Source organism: Micromys minutus (assembly GCF_963924665.1).
Source record: "Micromys minutus genome assembly, chromosome: 27".
NCBI classification, from domain to species: domain Eukaryota; kingdom Metazoa; phylum Chordata; class Mammalia; order Rodentia; family Muridae; genus Micromys; species Micromys minutus.
The window spans coordinates 37,565,365-37,584,819 of record NC_137962.1 but is presented as its reverse complement, the minus strand read 5'-3'; the positions used below and the strand labels follow the sequence as shown (position 1 = coordinate 37,584,819).

At 40.4% G+C, this 19,455-nt stretch overlaps 1 protein-coding gene across 3 annotated transcripts in view; it reads left to right on the top strand.

Moving 5' to 3' along the window:
* The window catches only part of TNRC6B (trinucleotide repeat containing adaptor 6B), a 205,105-nt gene that overhangs the window by 165,303 nt on the left and 20,347 nt on the right, over window positions 1-19,455 (top strand). For all 3 annotated transcript variants that reach the window (XM_080939805.1, XM_080939806.1, XM_080939804.1), the window contains 7 exons: window positions 2,518-2,589; window positions 3,383-3,428; window positions 4,580-4,716; window positions 10,069-10,194; window positions 17,592-17,723; window positions 18,028-18,120; window positions 18,254-18,446. In XM_080939805.1, the coding sequence (XP_080795931.1) occupies window positions 2,518-2,589; window positions 3,383-3,428; window positions 4,580-4,716; window positions 10,069-10,194; window positions 17,592-17,723; window positions 18,028-18,120; window positions 18,254-18,446 (799 nt within the window). The remainder of the gene's footprint in view (window positions 1-2,517; window positions 2,590-3,382; window positions 3,429-4,579; window positions 4,717-10,068; window positions 10,195-17,591; window positions 17,724-18,027; window positions 18,121-18,253; window positions 18,447-19,455) is intronic.

Below are 19,455 nucleotides of genomic sequence, written 5' to 3'. Positions count from 1 at the left end.
TGGAGGAAATGAGGCAGCTGGAGTCACAATATTTCCTTACAAATCAGTAACTACTTCCCTTGTGTCCCCTAACCCTAATCCCATGACCTAGACATACATCTTGAACTATTAGAAGTGGCACTACAGGTAAAATGAAATTTGTAAGATGGAGGTAATTGAGTTTAGGTTTCCATGTTATAATTTATTTTAAGCCATTCCTGAGACCTGCTTTTAAAATGCCTTATGCTTTTGATTTAAAGACAAAGAAGTCCTATAGGCAAATCTCCATGTAACTGTAAAAAATATGGGCTGGAGAGATGGCTCAGCGGTTAAGAGCACTGACTGCTCTTCCAGAGGTCCTGAGTTCAAATCCCAGCAACCACATGGTAGCTCACAATCATCTGTAATGAGATCTGATGCCCTCTTCTGGTGTGTCTGAAGACAGCCACAGTGTGCTTTAAATAAATAAACAAACAAACAAACAAATAAATAAATAAATCTGTCTGTCTATCTATCTATCTTAAAGAAAATGTAAAAAAGACACCAAATAGTACAGGCTTTCCCAGTGGGCATCTGCAGATCTTGATTTTTTTTTTTAACCTGATTCATCCCAAGGCCCAGAGCCCAGTAAAGTGAAAGCCCCACTTTTAGCACTGCTTTAACTAGATTCTTTCCTCACATCCTGGGCCAGGCTATGCTTTCCAGACTCCTCGCTTTCCTTATAACAAGTTTTCTCTTGGAATGTCATGGTTTATTACTTATTTTACATTTCTCCGGATGGAGCCCAGAGCCCTGAAAATGCTAGGCAAGCACTATACTGCTGCTTTTACATAGAATTCTAGTATTTATTTATTTCATCTGTAGCCTTGATTTTTATACCTCAACTACTGTCTTGACAGATTCTTCTTTTCACTCTTACTTTCTCTGTCTCTGTCTCCCCTCCCCCCAAACACACACACAGTAGAAAAAAGGAACACACACCTGTATGCTTAATTTCAACCTGAAAACCCTGCCCTGTGAAATGTTTTCTAATCCTCCCAGGCTTCAGATCCCTGATACACTCTCAGAAGATCCTCACCTGACCATCACTCTGTGTCTTGAAGCTGTAGGTTTCAGTACCCTAATTTCTTCTGTAGGGTAGAACAGTTTTCTGGTAGAGACATTGGTTAAAGCAGTTCTGCCTGGGTTTCCCCTTCCCTAAGGGCATGCCTTTCCTTTCTCTAGTCACTAAAGAAATCTTACTACACTGCTCAGCATCTTGGGCCTGTCATGTTGTCTGCCCTGCTTTGGCAATCTTTTGGTCATTTACAAATTAGCAGTGGATCGAAATTAATTGAGTAAAAGATCCTTATTGAATTTTTCCAACTCAGGTGGCAAACAAGATTTACTTAATTGGAAGTTCAATGTTTCAATTTCAATGTCAGTGGTTCTGACCTTCAGTACTAAGGACGGTGTTTTTTTAATGTGATAAAATATACATAATGTAAAAATGGTCATCTTAATCACTTTTAAATATGCAGGTCAATGCCATTGAGTATGCTCACGTGCAGTTTGTTTCCTTCTAAAGCTGAAATCTCTGCACTAATAAACTCACTATCTCTCCTGCTTTCCAGTAGGACTCTTTTAATCTTAGCTAAATATGGGTATCCTGTCACTTTAATATATATTAATTTATATATTATATAATTAATATAGTTATTTATAATTATATACAGTATTACACATAAAATATTATAATATAACATCTAATATAATGTATAATGTTATAAACATGTATTATAATATTATAATATACATTTTTTTATGGAGAGAGAGAGAGCAAGCGCACAAGCAAACTGGTTGTGGTGGCTCATGTAATCACAACCTTCTGTCAGAGGCAGAAGGATCTCTAGGCTTTAGTGAGCGAGGACATCCTGTCTCAACTCACACCCACAATAATAACAAGTATGTATATCATAGCACGTGGAATTTTTACCTATAGAATGCATAGCTCCACAAAGCCCAGCCCACATCCCCTTAATCTCTGCCTTCTACTGTCCCAGAGTTCAAGGATAGTGTCTTCCTCCAGGCGTCTTTCCCACTGAGAACTGATGACCTTCATGCTGGGAGCCATGAAGAGCTCTCTGGATGCATTCCACGTTGCCCCCTCACAGAGAGTGGTGTCCAGCTAAAATAGGCTCCTTTCCAAACCACGTGCACCAGTAGCAATTCTTCCCCTGTTCCAGGCCTCCTGGGGCCACAGGAAAGCGAGTGTCCTACTGCAGACAGTAGAGGAGGCATGTAGACATCTTACACATTCTGAAGTCATGCTTTCCATGTAAAAGTAAATTGTGTTTTTCCAGTTCGTGGGGATAAGTAGGAGTAAAGGCATGACTGGACCTAGGGCTTACTAGTCATCTAAAGTAACAGATAAAATATCAAAAATGACAAAGCTATCAGGTTCAGAAAGTGAACTCTTAGTTTTGCATTTTCAGTGTAGTTTATAGTTCGGGAGGTTGTGGTGAGCTCTGTTACTGAAGTCACATTTCATTTCCGTAGTGCTCGCTAAAAGGAAACAATGATTCGTGGATGAATCCTCTTGCCAAACAGTTTTCAAATATGGGATTGCTGGTAAGTTTTGTTTTTCTTTATATAAAACATATCTCAAATTATATAGTACAAACTTACAGACCACTGCCACATACAGTACAAAATCACAGATCTAGGTATGGGTTAAACAATGTTGTTGGCCCTCTGAGCTAAACAGTATTTCTGTTTTTATTATTTTATTAAGTGATATATTCCAATATTAAAAGTGAATTGTCTTTGCATCCTTTCTCTTGGAAAGGTGAGAACAAAAAAGACACTTTAGTGGACACTTGTTACTAGTGTTTTCATCATCACATTTAAAAAGAAAAATAATCAGAATAACTATGCTGGGATTCATTATGTAGATAATAGTTTATGCTGAATCTTTACTTTCCTTATCTCTTGGGAACACTGTGAGAACACCTAGTTATGGTTGCCAAAAGACAAATGATTTAGCTTGGCTACACAGTTGAAGATTTGCTCACTGACACATTTTAAAATGTCCTCATCATAGGTACCGCTTGTGGAGTTTGTCCATGCACACTTAAGAATGAGTTTATTTCTCCAGGCAGCTGTTGAACTAGTCCTGTCCATAGCTGTACTGATGTTGCTTACATGGGGAACTGAATGCTAGACATTTAATTAGCCATGGAGGGCCATCATATTGTGATTGCACAAATGTTACAGCCTTCGCTCCAGTTTCAAGCTCAATGCAAAGGGTCTTGTGGAGTGCCTCTAGTCAGATGTGGTTCTCACATAAACAGTAGCACCTCGTCTCTTATTGAAAAATGTGCATTTTAATTGTTCTCACTTGTGTTTGCTTTGTTTTGTTTAGAGTCAAACTGAGGATAACCCAAGCAGCAAAATGGATTTATCTGTAGGTGTGTATCTCTCCACAAATAGGAATGGGGTGATTCCATGCCTATGACAGGCCTGTGGGAATCTCCTACCCTGCTTGGGTTGAGGTGATCAGATCGATAGACATTTACTAAAAGCTTTATTTCGTATAAGATATCATGCACTACACAGTATAGAGGTTGACAGTTCAAGTGACTGAAGAGCCAGGAGAATGGAAAGGAATGTTAAATGCTAGGTGAACTGTTTAACTGTGAAGAGGGAGTGTCCACCTCAAGAGCCAACCTTGTTCTACCTGCACTGGCTACTGCATAAAAAGTCCAGACTTTTTTCCCAAATACTAGGAGCTACATTCAGGTTATTTAATATGTCTGACACTGGTAACTAGGCCATAAAGTTAATTCTGTACCCCAAGGTTTTCATCATTGACATACTTTACCTTTGTGACTGGAACAGATGCAGGATCAGCCCTTCATCTGTGAGATCTTTCTTAGCATTGCTTTTGCTCACCCTAAGAACATAAAAAAAATCAAACTAAGAGTAAGAGAAAACAAGCCTGGGTAGCAGTGGTTATGTGTAATTTGAGCTACAACCCAGTCATGTCATCATGTAACAGATTTATAGGGCTAAAGAAGAGAGGAGGAAATAGTCATCATGTATGCAGAGAGAAGAGAGTGGCGTCACACATGCAGTTTAAGCTGAGCAGGTACTGGAGACACGCTCAACTGTGTTAAATTCTTAAGCTTTAAATTTTGGAGCAACAGGAGTGCCTCTGATCTTTCCATTCCCCATAATTGCTTTCAAACTCTAACAATGTATCTAACAGGTGCTAACAAAGCAAAACAGATAGGTTTCTCACTGGGAACATTTGATTTTATGAGCAAGATGTATTCACCCAGGACATCAATTTTAATCTAAATATTTGTTTAATCAGTTTTGCCTCAAGTAGCTCAAGTGTTCCATGGTACACAGCAGATATATATATTTAATTTTTGAAAAATGGTCTCATGTGCTCCAGGAACAGAACAAGCACTCTGAACCAGTGAGAACTCTTCCTAGTCTCGTTCCAAAGAGTAGAGGGGATTTGTCCCCAGGACCCCGAGAACAGATGGGCTAGTTTATATGTGGCTCTTGAGGGAGACATTGATTCCTGAAGTTTTTATTTATGTCCTTTCAGATAAGAAATTTGATGTGGACAAGAGAACAATGAATCTCGGGGACTTTAATGATATCATGAGGAAGGATCGACCTGGGTTCCGTCCACCTAATTCCAAAGACTTGGGAACCACAGACAGTGGGCCTTATTTTGAGAAGGTGAGTTTAATGCTTTGTTTAAAATAAAAGTTTATGAGAATCACTGTGTTCTTATTTGTCTTCTGATAGCTAACTCTAGAGAAAGCATAAACTTACAAACCCAAAGTAGAACACGAATATCCCCTATATTAACGTGGGGACATGAAAATAGCTGATATCAACAGGGGATTGGGCAGGAACGAGAGCCACTTGTCCTAAATGTTTTTGTGATGGACCTCTTAAGTTTTGGGGGAAGATCATGGGGCAGTTAAAACATGGAGAAGAAACTTTAGAGATACGCTTACTCTGCAGTCTTCTTGTTCCTACTGCTGTGCCAGCTACAGACAAAATCTGGACTTTGAACATTCCTATCTTCTGTGAGCGTGGTACTGGGTCTGGAAAGGCTCTCCCATCTTTCCTACTTCCCTAGTGGCTTGTGTTCAGGTAAATCATATTCTCACTCCTGATTGAAGCAAGTAATTTTTACTCACTTGTTCTCATTTTTAACATTTCTGATGAAACTATTTATTGATTCAGAATACTATTTTATAGTGCTCCTGGGCCCCTCCCCAAGACATTTAAAACCAAAACGTGGACATTTGGGCCAATAGCATTGCTGCCAGTCTAGGTGACAGGCATATAGGAAGATTGCCTGGCTTCTGCTTCAGAGTAGTGGGTATTAGACTTATAAACAGTGTCTGGCAACCCTTGTTCTGGTGCAGTGGATGACTGGGTTACTAACTTAGTGGAAGAGAAAGTCTCTGTGGAAGAGGTTGACAGATGGTGTCTGCTGGGCAATGTGTGATGATTATTATCAGATCCACATTTCCTCCTGGGTTATTGCTAATCCACTCTTGCTTTGTTTATTCCTAGTGTGTCTCTCTTTCCCTTCTTGCATTCTGTTGCTTCACTAACCAACACTCATTGTGATTGGCTAACTCCTACTACCTTTCAGCTGACTTTGCCTTTCTCCAATCAAGATGGGTGCCTTGGGGATGAGGCTCCCTGCTCTCCCTTCTCCCCTTCTCCCAGCTACAAGCTGTCTCCCTCTGGTTCCACACTACCCAACGTCAGCCTTGGAGCAATCGGCACAGGGCTCAACCCCCAAAACTTCGCTGCTAGACAAGTAAGGAGGCCTCTCAGATTTGTAATTGCTTGGCTGTGGCCTCACCTTGGCCCTGGTCTTCAGTTTATTGCATCATTTGTCTGTCTTGGGAAACTCGTTGATTACTGAATGCACAGAATGATATCAAGTGTAGGTTTTTACATCTTTCAGCCCATAGAACCCATCTCTCTTCATGTTTCTCAACATGGATTTTGCTTTAAATCTGTTTCTTTTATCTTCTCATTTTTGGTTATAGCTGACTTAGGAAAATATAAGTGACACTCTTATAGTATATAATCTAGTTATCTGTTTGCCGTGTTTAATATTGGATCATATATTTGGATGGACAGATGACACAGCAAGCGATTAAGGGCACTGCTGTTCTTGTAGAGGACCCTGGGTTTGTTCAGCACCTATGTAGCAGTTCACAGCCTCCTCTAACTCCTGTTCCAGGGGATCAGACACCCTCTTCTAGCTCCTGCAGTTACCAGACGTACCCACGAAGCCCAGACTATTCATATATATAAACTAGAAGTAAATATTTTAAATCCATTAGCATATATAATAAGTATTTCAGGAGTCTCTTTAATTTAGTATATCTGCTAATCAAAAATCAGTAGTAAAACCAGTAAGAATAAATAAAGATTTAAGAGTTACAGAATTTAAAAATCTAGCTTCTTGGGGCTGAGAAGTTGAGAGTCTCCTTTAGAAATTAGACCACAGCATTTTTGTAGAGAAAAAGATCTTCAATAGTGAGGCTTTGAAGAGTAACTATTGCTCAAGCATTGGTGGTTACCAAAAGTAGTCCTCCAAGCAAGGGCCACACAGTAGCATCAGAACTGACAGGGCCGATCAGGTGATGATGCATATTCACTCTTACAAGCCTGAGGAGACATAACAAGGCCACTAGGGGCTATTGTAGTTTCGTGGAACAACAACAACAACAACAACAACAAAAAGAAAACAGGAACTGGGACAGCTCCCAAATGTGGTGTGGCCCTAGCTCTAGTTCTTTGCCTTCTCACTCGCCACTGTGCCTTTCACCTAAGGACAAGCCCCAAACATGAATTATACAGTGTATGGTTGAATCCATTCTCTTCATGTGGTGACTTTCACAGGATCATTAAAGGTTCAGGTAAAGCAGGGCCACTTAGACCATAGTCAAGCTGTATATGGCCTTTCATATGCAGGTTAAAATAGATTATGCTATGTCCATATATCCAGATTAGTTATCTCTGGATTGGGGATCATAAGGCAGTTTTTCTGTTTTCTTCCTTTAATTTCAGCATTTTGTGTGTTTGTTTACTTGTTTGTAGTTTCCTAAATAGGGTAGGTATGTATTGCTTACATGAACAGAGAAAAATAATGGTTTGAGAATGCTTATTTTAGAGGTATAGAAAATATAAAATGCAAATGTGGTTCCAGGCTTGCATAAGTACCTAATGCTATTATCAGTGGGTAAACTAAGTTTAATAGATCAGCCAACACGTTGGCATTGGACTTTCTAAAGAAAGACAATTCCTCATTGTCTCTGTAATGGGTAGATTACTGCAAAGTCCATTGATATTAAGTTGGTGCATATGTCCTACCCAATAGGTTCTAACTGTTTCAAACTGTTATCATACAGAGTTCATTAAATTTACTTCATAATTAAAAGATAAAACTTAAGCCAGACATGGTAGTACACCTTTAATCCCAGTACTTGAGAGGCCAAGGCAGTCAGATCAGGAGTCAGGAGTTTGAAGCCTGCTTGGCTGTAATGTGGGATTCTGTTTCTAATAATAAGAAATAATAATAGTTTTTTGCCAACTTACAGAACATTTCAATCAGTTCTCTTTTTATTTTAAATTTATATTATTTTCTAAGTTAAACCCTAAGGTTGGGACATATATCCCCAATAATTAGGACATAGACACAGGTCATCTTAGAACTTCCACATATACCTGAAAAGCTTGAACAATAGTTAGATATTGGCATGTGTACAGCCTTTGAGTCATGGTCTTCATAATTCCTAGGTCTAATGTTTCTGAAGACCACATATTGGCCTTCAGCCAACTTGAGCCAAGAAATGAACACCATATTAGGGCAGCAGTAAAGCATTTGCATAGACTGCTGTTGGCTTGCTGGTAGTAACTTCGAAAACATCAGAATGCTATGTTGTGGCTCCAAACACCCTTGAATTTTGGCAGGAAGCTGAGAATTTTCTTCTCAAAGGGAAGGCTGAAATCTAAAATAACTCTAGCTAGGTATGGTAGCTCACAGGGGTGGATCTCTCAGTTCAAGGCCAGCCTGCTCTACAGAGTGAGTTCCAGGACAACCAGAGTTAACACAGAGAAACCCTGTCTCGAAAATCCAAGGATAAAATAAAAATGACTCTAAACTGTGTGCAGTGACGTAAGTTAAACAGCCCTTGGGAAAATGAATCTGCGGTAGATCTTCAGTCTTTTTATGATATATATTTTTTAATTGCCATTCCTACTTTTTGTTTGTAATCATTTTTAGTTTTAGTGCTTTTTAAGTTCATTAATTTGCTTCCAGCAGTCTCTTAATCTAATTTTGAATCATTAAAGCCATCACAGTATCTTCAGTGTTCTGGAACTTAATGGTGCTATGTAAATTATTTAAGATCAACCTGTCCCAGTGTTAAACTGGGAACAATAACCTCAGCTTACAAATGAATTGTCTTTGAAAATGTTTTGTGGGATGTTTTCAAATGAATGGTTGTTGGGTCATAGATGTGTGCAAATGATCTGTGCATCCTGTAGACCAAGGCTTTATGGAGTTCTGAGAATACCAAAAGGAAGGATTAAACTGGTACAGGGAAAAAGGGGGGAAAAAACAATAGAGAGGGCTGGAGAGATGGCTCAGCAGTTAAGAGTACTCACTGCTCTTCCAGAGGTCCTGAGTTAAATTCCTAGAATCACATGGTGGCTCACCACCATCTGTAATGGGATTAGATGCCTTCTTCTGGTATGTCTGAAGACAGCTACAATGTACTCACATAAAATAAATAAATCTTTAAAAAACAGAGAATGACTGAATCGTGGTTTTAGTGGACATCAGCAGAGTTCCTTCTGGAGTTCTGTTAGCACAGAAGGGAATTCAGTCACTTCATACATGGGTGAGAAGAAGGAGGAATGGGAGAAGATTCCCTTGATGGGCTCTTTAATTCAAGCCTTGAATAGGCCAAGAGTACATAGCATAGAGAACTTCAGGATGCCAGGTGTGATAGATGGCGCATGCCTCCAGTGCCAGCCTGAGATACTTTGTGGGACGGTTTGGGAGTGAGGGCAGTCCTCAGACAGAGGAAACAGTGACAAGTTCTTTACTGAAGAACTTTCCTTAGCTAGAAACAAATCGGAAAGGTGTGGGGCCCTAGGACCTAGCTTCCCCTGCTCTCACTGGAAGATTAGAGATGAGCTCAGTGACACATTGGGAATCGTGGAATTAAGCTTTTAAAAAATTATATATATATATATATATATATATATATATATATATATACATACACACATATACATATATATAACTAAGCTGATAATTATACTTTTTAATGAGAAGTTACAGGTGAGTAATGTTATTTCCATAACCTAGAATGATATGTAATATATCCTTCTAATTTTGATGTGAGGTTGATGAACATTTTCTCAATTAGCAAAGAAAACCAACAGATTCAAGACAGGGAAGGATATGCAGCTAGATCGGGGTCCTATGATCGGTTAAGCCAACTACTAGAAGAAAGTGATACCCATGTTACTTTACACTGATAGTTTGGTTATGGTATGTGTTTTTACCCAGGTTCCTTTAAAATAGATCTCATATTATAAAGTCTTATATTAAATTTGATAAACCCAGTCTTATAAAAAGTCTTAAGCCAGGTGTGGTTGCACATGCCTGTAATCCCAACACTTAAGAAGCCCACCTCAGCTGACACAGAATGAGACCGTCTCAAAAAAGCAATCTAGAAACCTTGCACAGCCAATTCCTGTCATTCACAAGGAATATAACACTACCTGTAACATTTTGTTAAATTTGGCCCTGTCAGTTTATAAACTTTATCAGACCTCCTGTAAAAAAATGATCTGCCTGTGACTCAGTTTGAGTAGCTGTCCCCCAACATCCCACCACACAGAGCTCCTCGGTTCTGAAATGAATGCTGTCATCCCATGCAGTAGAGAACTTCATTCTTAGGAGTAGAAAGGAGAGCTACTGCTTAATCGCCTTTTTTAATTGATAAGGTGTTCTGACTGGGGCTCTTCTCTCTGCAGGGCGGCAGTCATGGTTTGTTTGGAAACAGCACAGCACAGTCAAGAGGCCTGCACACTCCAGTGCAGCCACTGAGTTCTTCTCCTGGTCTCCGGGCGCAAGTGCCTCCCCAGTTTATCTCCCCCCAGGTAAGAAATTTGTGTTCCTACCTTTCAGAGTTAGAAGACCGTTCGGGTAACGGTCCATTATTACTGCCTGGTAGATGTACAAGAAAGGATTGGTTACAGTTGGACATTTGACAGATCCAGGTGCCAAGTGCAAGATTATCAGAACAGAATTTCAGTTCCCTTTTTAAATTGCATCAAGAACACAAAGTATATGCTTTGCAACAACTAATTGTCTAATATATTGTTTTTATTGTAACTAATTAAAAGCAGTTCATAAATTCTAAGGTGACAGTGTTCAAAAACAGTTTACCCTCAAGTATTTGCCTGAAGATAAACAGAATTGTGAGATTCTGCGTTTTTCTATAGAACTGAGGAGCTATATGCTAAAATACTGATTGGCTTCTACTCTGAGAGAGCCCAAGAGCTGATGAAGAGGCCAGTATGACAGGACTCTGAAGCAAAAGCAGCAGTTAGTGCGAAAAATGTCATAGATGGTCAACAAAATTTGGGACCAAGGTGACATTTCATCTGATTAGATGTTACAAGTATCACTAGCAGTGACATTTAAACTGGGTCTTGAAGAATAAGTTCAAATTTTCTATGCATGACCACATTAAAGAGGCCTTCTAAGCGACAGAAGCCTCACACCGGGCAGCAATTGCTGGTTCTTGGCATGAGGAAAGGCTTTTGGTTTGAATAAACTAGTGTGAACAGGTTGGTAGAGATGAATGTGTTTATCAATGGGATGAGAAGAAAATAGACAGGGAATTAGGAACAGAATGTGGCGAAAACTATGTTTGCATTGTTCAGGAGTTCGGATCTCGTCCTGTAGGCCCGTTTTGTCAGCTTATTATAACTATGATCTGGGCGGCTACTTTTAAAGGTCTCCCTCCCTCTGTTACGACAGTTCCTGGGATTTGGGGCCTGCTCAGCCATAGGTAGTTTTCTTTTAGTATGTATATACTACATTTAAGTTAATTTAATATTACAAAATACACATATTTTGCATGCATGTGTGCATGTACAGTGCCCATGGGTGCCAGAGGAGAGTATCAAATCCTTTTGAACTCCAATTACAGACCACCATGACCTTTGTACTGGGAACTGAACCCCAGCTGTATGTCCATCTCTATCCTGTCTGTCCCGCCTTGTTCTCCCTTCCACACTTCACTGGGTTGTTTTTGTGCTGTGGTTTTTACTGTAGACAATAGAATGTTAAGCAGGGTTTTCCAGGGATGGCAGAAAAGTCTGCAAGATGGCACTATGGCAGTAAGATGGAGTATGTTTACATGGTGGAGTTACCAGGCCTTTAGAGAACAGGACTAGCTCAAAGGCACAGGCAAAGCAGTGGCAGTGGAGGTCAAACCCACTTGGACAGGTCATCTCCTATCTTTGTATGACATCCCATCCTCCTCTGAAACACTTAGGTTGCTTGGCTCTCAAGCACCTTACAGTGGTTCTCTGCCTTTCTCTCACTGCCCCGTACTGATCATCAACCTGTCCTGGTGCTCAGTTCTCAACCCTCTCATAGCATATAGCCACCACTAGACCTCATCTCTTTCGGTGACCTTAACATTGAGAGTTACAAAATTGTGCCTGCTGTCGACATGTTTTTTCAGTTCCACAAACTGCTAGATATGTTCAAATTTAAAAACAAAACAAAGATATCTCTTCTAGCTATACATGCTTTTATTCTGTAGTTGTTCACACCAAAGACCCACAGGCTAAAGTATGATCCCTCCCACATCACAGCCACATTCAGTTCAGTAAATTCTCCCTTCAAAATCCCAAGTTACCTTTGGGAAACTTTGATAAGCTCCTTGAGGATAGCTCCTTCACAAAAACCCAAGGGCACTCATCTGCGTGTGCAAACACACAATTTTTTTTTTTTTTTTAAATCGTAATCTAGGCTCTGACTATTGTATTATTTATCTCTACTAATGCAGTCCTTAACAGGCTGCCCTCAGGATAGTTCAGGGCCTTCTTGCCTGTCTGCCCCACTTTCTTCATTCAGGTGTTGATGTCTGTAGTCTAAGTCACACTGGTCCTCTTTATGGCCACATTGTCCACTCTGGTAGCTACTAGCAGGGGAACACTTAAAATTTGGCTATTATTTTATCATCATTAAATTACTAGCTGCACATAGTTTGTGCCTGCTTCAGCATGACAGAAAGATCTGCGAAGCCCTGCTGTAAAACAGTACACCATGCTGTCCCTTGGCTGCACATTCTCTCCTGGCTTGCTCACCCTCCTACAATGTAGTGTTTACACCACTTTTAGGGTTCTTGGTGATTTCATCCAACTTAACCTTATGTCTCTCCAACCAAGTAACCCCAAAACACCAGTAATACCTTAGAACACTATTGTCTGGGGCTACCATTCAGCACAATCTTTACTTTCTTGACTTTCTTCTTCAGATCACCTTAGCCAAGATACTTTCTCAGGCTAAGCTCTGAAGCTTACCCTGCTTTTCCACTAATCTTGTCTTCTTGCCCTCCAGAGGTTTCCTTGTTATTCCTTCCTCCTCTGCTCCTTGACTCTGTCTCTTTGTCCCTCAGTCAGCTTGACAGCAGCAGGGGTTGCAGCAGTGGTGTTGCATGCATTCCATTGACTTTTGCAGGCTTGCTGCTCATCTATGTACCCACCATCGTTAGCATTGTATCTCAGTGTTTCCCCTTTTGCCAAATAGCATTCACATTGATTCTCTACCCTCTCTCTTGGTTCTCAGGATGGAACCCAGGGTGTGCTAGGTACATAACATAAGTGAGCTAGATCCCAGCCCAGCCCATATTGCTCATTCTTCTGTTTTTTTATTCTTTTGGTTTTGTTTTGTTTTGAGACTGGGTCTTAATATAACTCAGGCTAGCCTTAAAATCACAGAGATCCTCCTGCTTCTGTCTCCCCAGTGCCGGGATTAAAGGAATATACCACCACTCCTGGCAGTGCTAGTCATTATCAAAATTGGATACATTTACCTTGATTTACTTACATTCTCTTCCCATTTTATTGGCTATTAAATTGTTTCTAATTTTTTGCTGTTATAAGTAATCTGCAGAGAGTCTTACACAAAAATCTTCATCAATATTAGTTTCTTTGTTTCTATATGGTGCAGCCTGGCCTTCACCTTATCATTCTCCTGCCTTAGCCTCCTTAGTGGTAGGACCCATGTGTGATCCTAAATTATTTCTAAACCTAGTTGTCTAGAATGAAGTGTTTGAAGGTGCTTTTGTTGTTGTTTGTTTGTTTTTGCTTTTGCATAAACGCTGAAACTTAACATTTATTATAAGACTGAGAATGTGTGATAGAAAAGTCATGTTTGAGACCCTAGGTTCTTTTCCCAACACATCCAGAAAAAAAAAAAAAAAAAAAAAGGGAAGAACTAGTTGTTAGAGCCTTTGTTTCTAGAGTTGCTTTCCCTTCAGTCACTGGAGTGTTCAGAAAGTAAGAGTCTGGTGACTTTTGTCATGCCTTTAGATTCTGTCATTTTGCACCTGCAATGCTTTGTTAAAACTATTTTTTTTTTTTTTAAAATTCAAACAAGAATCATCACTATAACACTTTCTTTTTTTTTTAAGATTTATTTATTTTATAAGTACACTGTAGCTGTCTTCAGACACACCAGAAGAGGGCATCAGATCCCATTACAGATGGTTGTGAGCCACCATGTGGTTGCTGGGGATTGAACTCAGAACCTCTGGAAGAGCAGCCAGTGCTCTTAACCGTTGAGCCATCTCTCCAGCCCCCTGTTAAAACTATTATTGATTGCGGCAAGATCTTCACTTTCTCCAGCCCAGCTGGAGACTAAGAGATTTTAATCCTGCATAATTTACTGTCCATAATAGGAATATGCAAACCTGCACTTTAAATACTCTGCATGCTAGGTTTGAGCTGCCATTTGGTTGGAGCATAGTGGTTTTTTACTTTCTGGCCCTTTTGTAATTCTTGTGAGGAGATACTGTATCTGCAGCCTGAAGAGGCAAGGGTAAATAGACCTCCTGGGTAAACTATTAAAGTCTAAAACTGTCGATCTAAGGAGCATGTGTACTGGTGCAGTGTAAATATAGGAATGCCTTGTGTTGGTGTGCTTTCCTATATCCCACCATCTTTAAATATGTTGTTAATTTTGGCTCTTTTGATTTCAGGCAATGAAATTATATAGTATATATGAAAGAATTCACAAAATTAATCCCAGCACTCAGGAAGCAGGTGGATCTCTGAGTTCTAAGCCAGCCTCGTCTACAGAGCAAGTTTGAGGACAGCCAGGGCTACACAGAGAAATCCCCTCTCAAGGGGAATAAAGGAAGAAACTATATACTATATGTAGTATATATGAGATATATAGGAAATTTGTAGAAGGTGTATTCCACATACCTGTCATAAGACTAGGATGGGAGCCAGATCCCATGGTCATGGTATGCTCATACTGTGCTGTGAATTCAGAAGCTCAAAGAGAGGATCAAACAAGTTTTTAAGTTGATTGATAACACTCAACATCATCAGTATCTCTTAGATGGAGAGGAAGCAACCAACCTCACAGTAGAATTGGTTGGAAAACTGGATGTGACTGAAATCATGGGGAAAAAATGAGATGATGGGCCAAATGTATAGCAAGTTTGGACTTGATCAGATAGTTCTAGACTAGAGAGTGCCAGAGAGAAGATATTCATGCACCCTTGAGGATGTTCAGAAGTGGTGACTTGAAATTAATACAGAACTCCCAGGTGTGGTCTCTGGCACATGTCTTTAATCCCTACAGTCAGGCAGAGACAGGCAGCTCTCTAGTCAGGTCTACATAGTGAGTTACAGGACAGCTGGGACTACACAGAAGTCCTAGTCTAAAACAAAAACTAATAGGGAACTGGCCAGTTTGATGTTGACCAAGGTGCTAAAAAAAGTAAGATTGGAATACTCCACAGAAAGCAATAAATTGAGCTATAGACTGGGAGTGAAATTAAAGAGACAGAGACACTAATTAGAACACAGCCGTGGAGGGGGAAGTAAGCAGATCATAAAAGAACCTTGCAAATTCATTTTTGTGTGTGACTTGGATCTTTGCTTATACTAGTGTAGAACCAACTAGTGACTAAGCAGTGCTTCTGCTTTCATCTGAAGAGAGTGGGGAGGGCTGGAAAGATTGTTCCAGCACTGCACTCCTGTGGTACTTAGGGTTGCCTGGGCTCATCTGCTACCCTCTTTTAACCTTCTTGGGCTCCTGTATGCACATGATGCACATTTATATGCTCAGATGTACACACATACACATAAAATAGACTCCCATGGGTTAAAAGTAAAAGTATGTACTACCAAGCCAGGCCCAACCCAAAAGACCTTATTTATTTAAAAAGGGGGTGGGGATGGTTAACCTCATCTACATAGCTCATTCCATACCATCCAGGACTATACAGTGAGACCCTGCCTCAAAAAAAAAAAAAAAAAGACTTGGAGCTCAGTGATCAAGTGCTTGCCTAACATCTCTAGGGCCATTTCATCCTTAGCACTAAGGCAGCATGGGAGGACAACCAGATAGCTAACGGTTTTACAACAAATTAAATCATGCAACAGAGGATTAAAAAAAAACTTTTTTTTTTAATGAAAAGAAAGTTAAGTGTTAAGACATTTGTGTGTGGGACTGGAGAGATGACTCGTTGGTTGGGAGTGCTCACTGCCCTTCCAGAGGACCAGGGTTCAGTTCCCAGCAACCACATGTCAGCTCACAACTGTCAGTCACTCTAGTTCCAAAGCATCGAGACCCTCACACAGAAATGCATTCAAGCAAAACACCAGTGCACATGAAATAAAAATAAATACAATTTTTTAAATAAAAAGTCATTTGTTTGGCTTAGTTATTAATGGGCTCGTTTCAGGATAGGCAGACATTTTAGTCTCATCCTCTTAGATGATTCTCAGCTCTATCTAGTTGGCTCTGCATCTCCATCCATGGCTCCCTGGGGCAGCACAGTGGCAGTAAGTAGATAAAAAGATTAGAGAATAATAATGGTGGTTTGTTCGTCTAACAAACATTTATGGAGTTTCTACGTTGTGCCCTCTACATAAAGATGAATGTAAGAGACCCATTTGCCTGGATTCAGTATTACCTTGTGGGGTATGGAAGCAGGATGGAGTCTCAGTGATGGAGTGCTTGCCTGCCACTGACTCCTCCTCGCAGCAAATGTGAAACAGCTGGTTCTAATTGGTACTAAGCTTGTGGTTGAATAGTTAAAATGTGATCACTAGACAAACATAACAGGCTTTGTTAGAGAAAGTCACTTGACAAAGTGTTTAGGGGTGACCACATTTACTTGATGTTAGTTAGACTCAACTAGAAAATGACTTTCTGTTCTTGGTTTTGTGTTGGGAATCAGGTCAAGGTTGCAGAATCAGTTGTATTAGTCTGAGGATGAGGAACTAGGGAATTCTGGACTTCTGTCATGTGACATCTTATGTAACATAATAAATACTTTGGAAGCGTATTTCTAAGTGCTGTAGATTAACTCAAATGTCTCAAGCAACACAACGAGCTTTCTATTGGCTGGTTTAGATGGTTAACTACTTTTATTATTCGTGTTTGGGGGGTAGGCAAATAAAATCTTAAGAGGTTAAATTAGGTACTTGTTCTGAGTTATACAGATTAGAAATGATAGAGATTGAGATACATGCCTCAGCTTGTAACTCAGTTTTTGTTTTGGTTTGGTTTTAATGGGGGACTCTATATATTGCCAGAATGGCCCAGAATTCCAGAGCTCAAGAGATAAGTCTGCTTCCCAAGAACTTGTGACAAGGCGTGTATGACCTCACCTCATTAACACTAAGGAAGCTTTTAACTCCTGTGCTGTGTGGAGAGTCAGAGTTGTTCTCTGTGGCCCAGTGATACCACCACCAAGAACAAAAGTATCAACGCAAATACCTGGTCCTTAGTCCCAGCACTCAGGAGGCAGAGGCAGGAGGAGCTCTGTGAGTTTGAGGCCATCCAAGACTTCATAGTGAGACCCTCTGTATCCCCCTCCAAAAAAACAAACAAAACCACACATACATGTATGCATATGTATTATATAATAAGTGTTTTCTAGTATGGATCTATTAGCTCTAAGCAGTTTAGCATGTCTGTCTTGTAGTATGGCATGTTTCCAATTCTGATTTCTCAACTAGACAGAAGCCAATATTGTCATTTTTTTTCTTAAAGATTTTTTTTCCTGATTTAAAATTTCATCATTTTTATAGCAGGAAATTGGGAAGTCTTAGAATTAAAAGGTTCTTAATAGCCTCACAGCCCAGAGCTAGATGGCCATTGTTAATACTCTGGAGTAGTTTCCTCGAAGATGGTTTTCAATGGCAGTACTTGCTTTAGAGCCATCAAGTCTTTTTCATGGGGCTGGGGGTATTTTAATAAGTTCTAAGGATCCCCTCTGTCTTCTGACTAGGTTTCTGCCTCAATGCTCAAGCAGTTCCCCAACAGCGGCCTGAATCCAGGTCTCTTTAATGTGGGGCCCCAGTTATCTCCTCAACAAATTGCCATGCTGAGCCAGCTTCCACAGATTCCCCAGTTTCAGTTGGTAAGTGGCATGTTTTCTTTCTGTTGCTGAAAAGATTGTGTGCTTCTCTTTTTTCCTTTGCATTAATTTCCTTCTTTTTTTTTTTTTTTTTTTTTTTTTTTTTTTTTTTTTTGTCACTTGATGTTAAAACTTTTCTACAGATGATTATTATGATTAAAAGTTGATATGTCAGTTTGCCTGAAGGTAACCTTGACTATAGACCAAGAACTTGGTTATGGATACTTTTGGCACACTGACCTGCGTTGTAGCATGCAGTCTCTCCGAGTCAGTCTTGGGTAGTTACAGTTTCCTCATTGTTTTATAGGCATGTCAGCTTCTCCTGCAGCAGCAACAACAGCAGTTGCTACAGAACCAGAGAAAGATTTCTCAAGCAGTGCGCCAGCAGCAAGAACAGCAGGTGTGTGGGTGAAGAAGGTTCCCCTAGTGCTCTGGGTGAGAAACACCTTTTGGCTCAACAGCTAATTTGGGATACTGGCTTATCATCTGTCCATTTCTCTTGGGTCCTTTCTTAATGGATGCTGCACCCTCAGCTGGCAAGAATGGTGAGTGCTCTCCAGCAGCAGCAGCAACAGCAGCAGCAGCAGCAGAGGCAGCCCAGCATGAAGCATTCACCTTCTCATCCTGTTGGGCCTAAGCCACATTTGGACAACATGGTACCCAACGCGCTGAATGTGGGGCTCCCAGACCTTCCAACCAAAGGGCCAATCCCTGGATATGGTTCTGGTATGTTCTGTGATATGGGAAGTACTTAGTATAAAGTCTGCTTGTCCAGTACTGTAGTAGTGTTTGACTTTGCAGTATCCTCTTTTTCTTTACTCTTTCTTCTTTCTTTTTATTTATTTTATGTATATGACTACACAATCATTGTCTTCAGACCCATCAGAAGAGAGCATTAAATCCCATTACATATGGTTGTGAGCCACCATGTGGTTGCTGGAAATTGAACTCCAGACCTCTGGAAGAACAGTCAGTGCTTTTAATTGCTGAGCCATGTCTCCATCCCCATTTTCTTTTTAATGTTATGTATTTCTTCTTCTTCTTTTAATTTTCTGAAGCTGGCAGTGGTGGCACAACACCTCTAATTCCAGCACTTTGGAGGCAAAGGCAGGTGAATTTCTGTGAGTCTGAGGCCAATCCTGGTCTACAGAGTGAGTTTCAGGACAGCCAGGGCTACACAGAGAAGCCATATCTTGAAATAGACAGAGACATCCTAGCATGAAATAGATAGATAGATGGATGGAAGGGGAGAGGGAGAGACAGACAGACAGACTTATCCAGAGCCTGTTGTGTTTAGTGGCATATGCCTGTGATCTCAGTGTTTGGGAAACTGCGCCAAGAATATTGCAAATTCAATGCCAACCTGACTTGAATAGCAAGATGCAATCTGTATAAAAAAGAAAAAAGAGTGAGGAGACATGAGATTCTGTTCCTGGACCAGTCCTTGATTCGACAGGTGGCTGTTTTCTGCCCTGACCTACGAGGAATTCCAGCTAGAGCTAGGAAGTAGTAAAGATGAGCGTGTCTTTGGTTCTGAGAGTCTCAGCTCTCGCCAGCTGTCTTCTTACAGATGACCTGAGAACTTACTTAAACTTAGCATAGCCTCTCCAGGCTACAAGTGTCAGAGCAAACACACACCGCCTGACTTCTGTCTCCAGGGCTACTGTACTTGCCTGTTCTATCATCTTCTCTGGGCTATGGAAGCCAATGTGGCCAGTAGGGGGAGCCTCCCTTA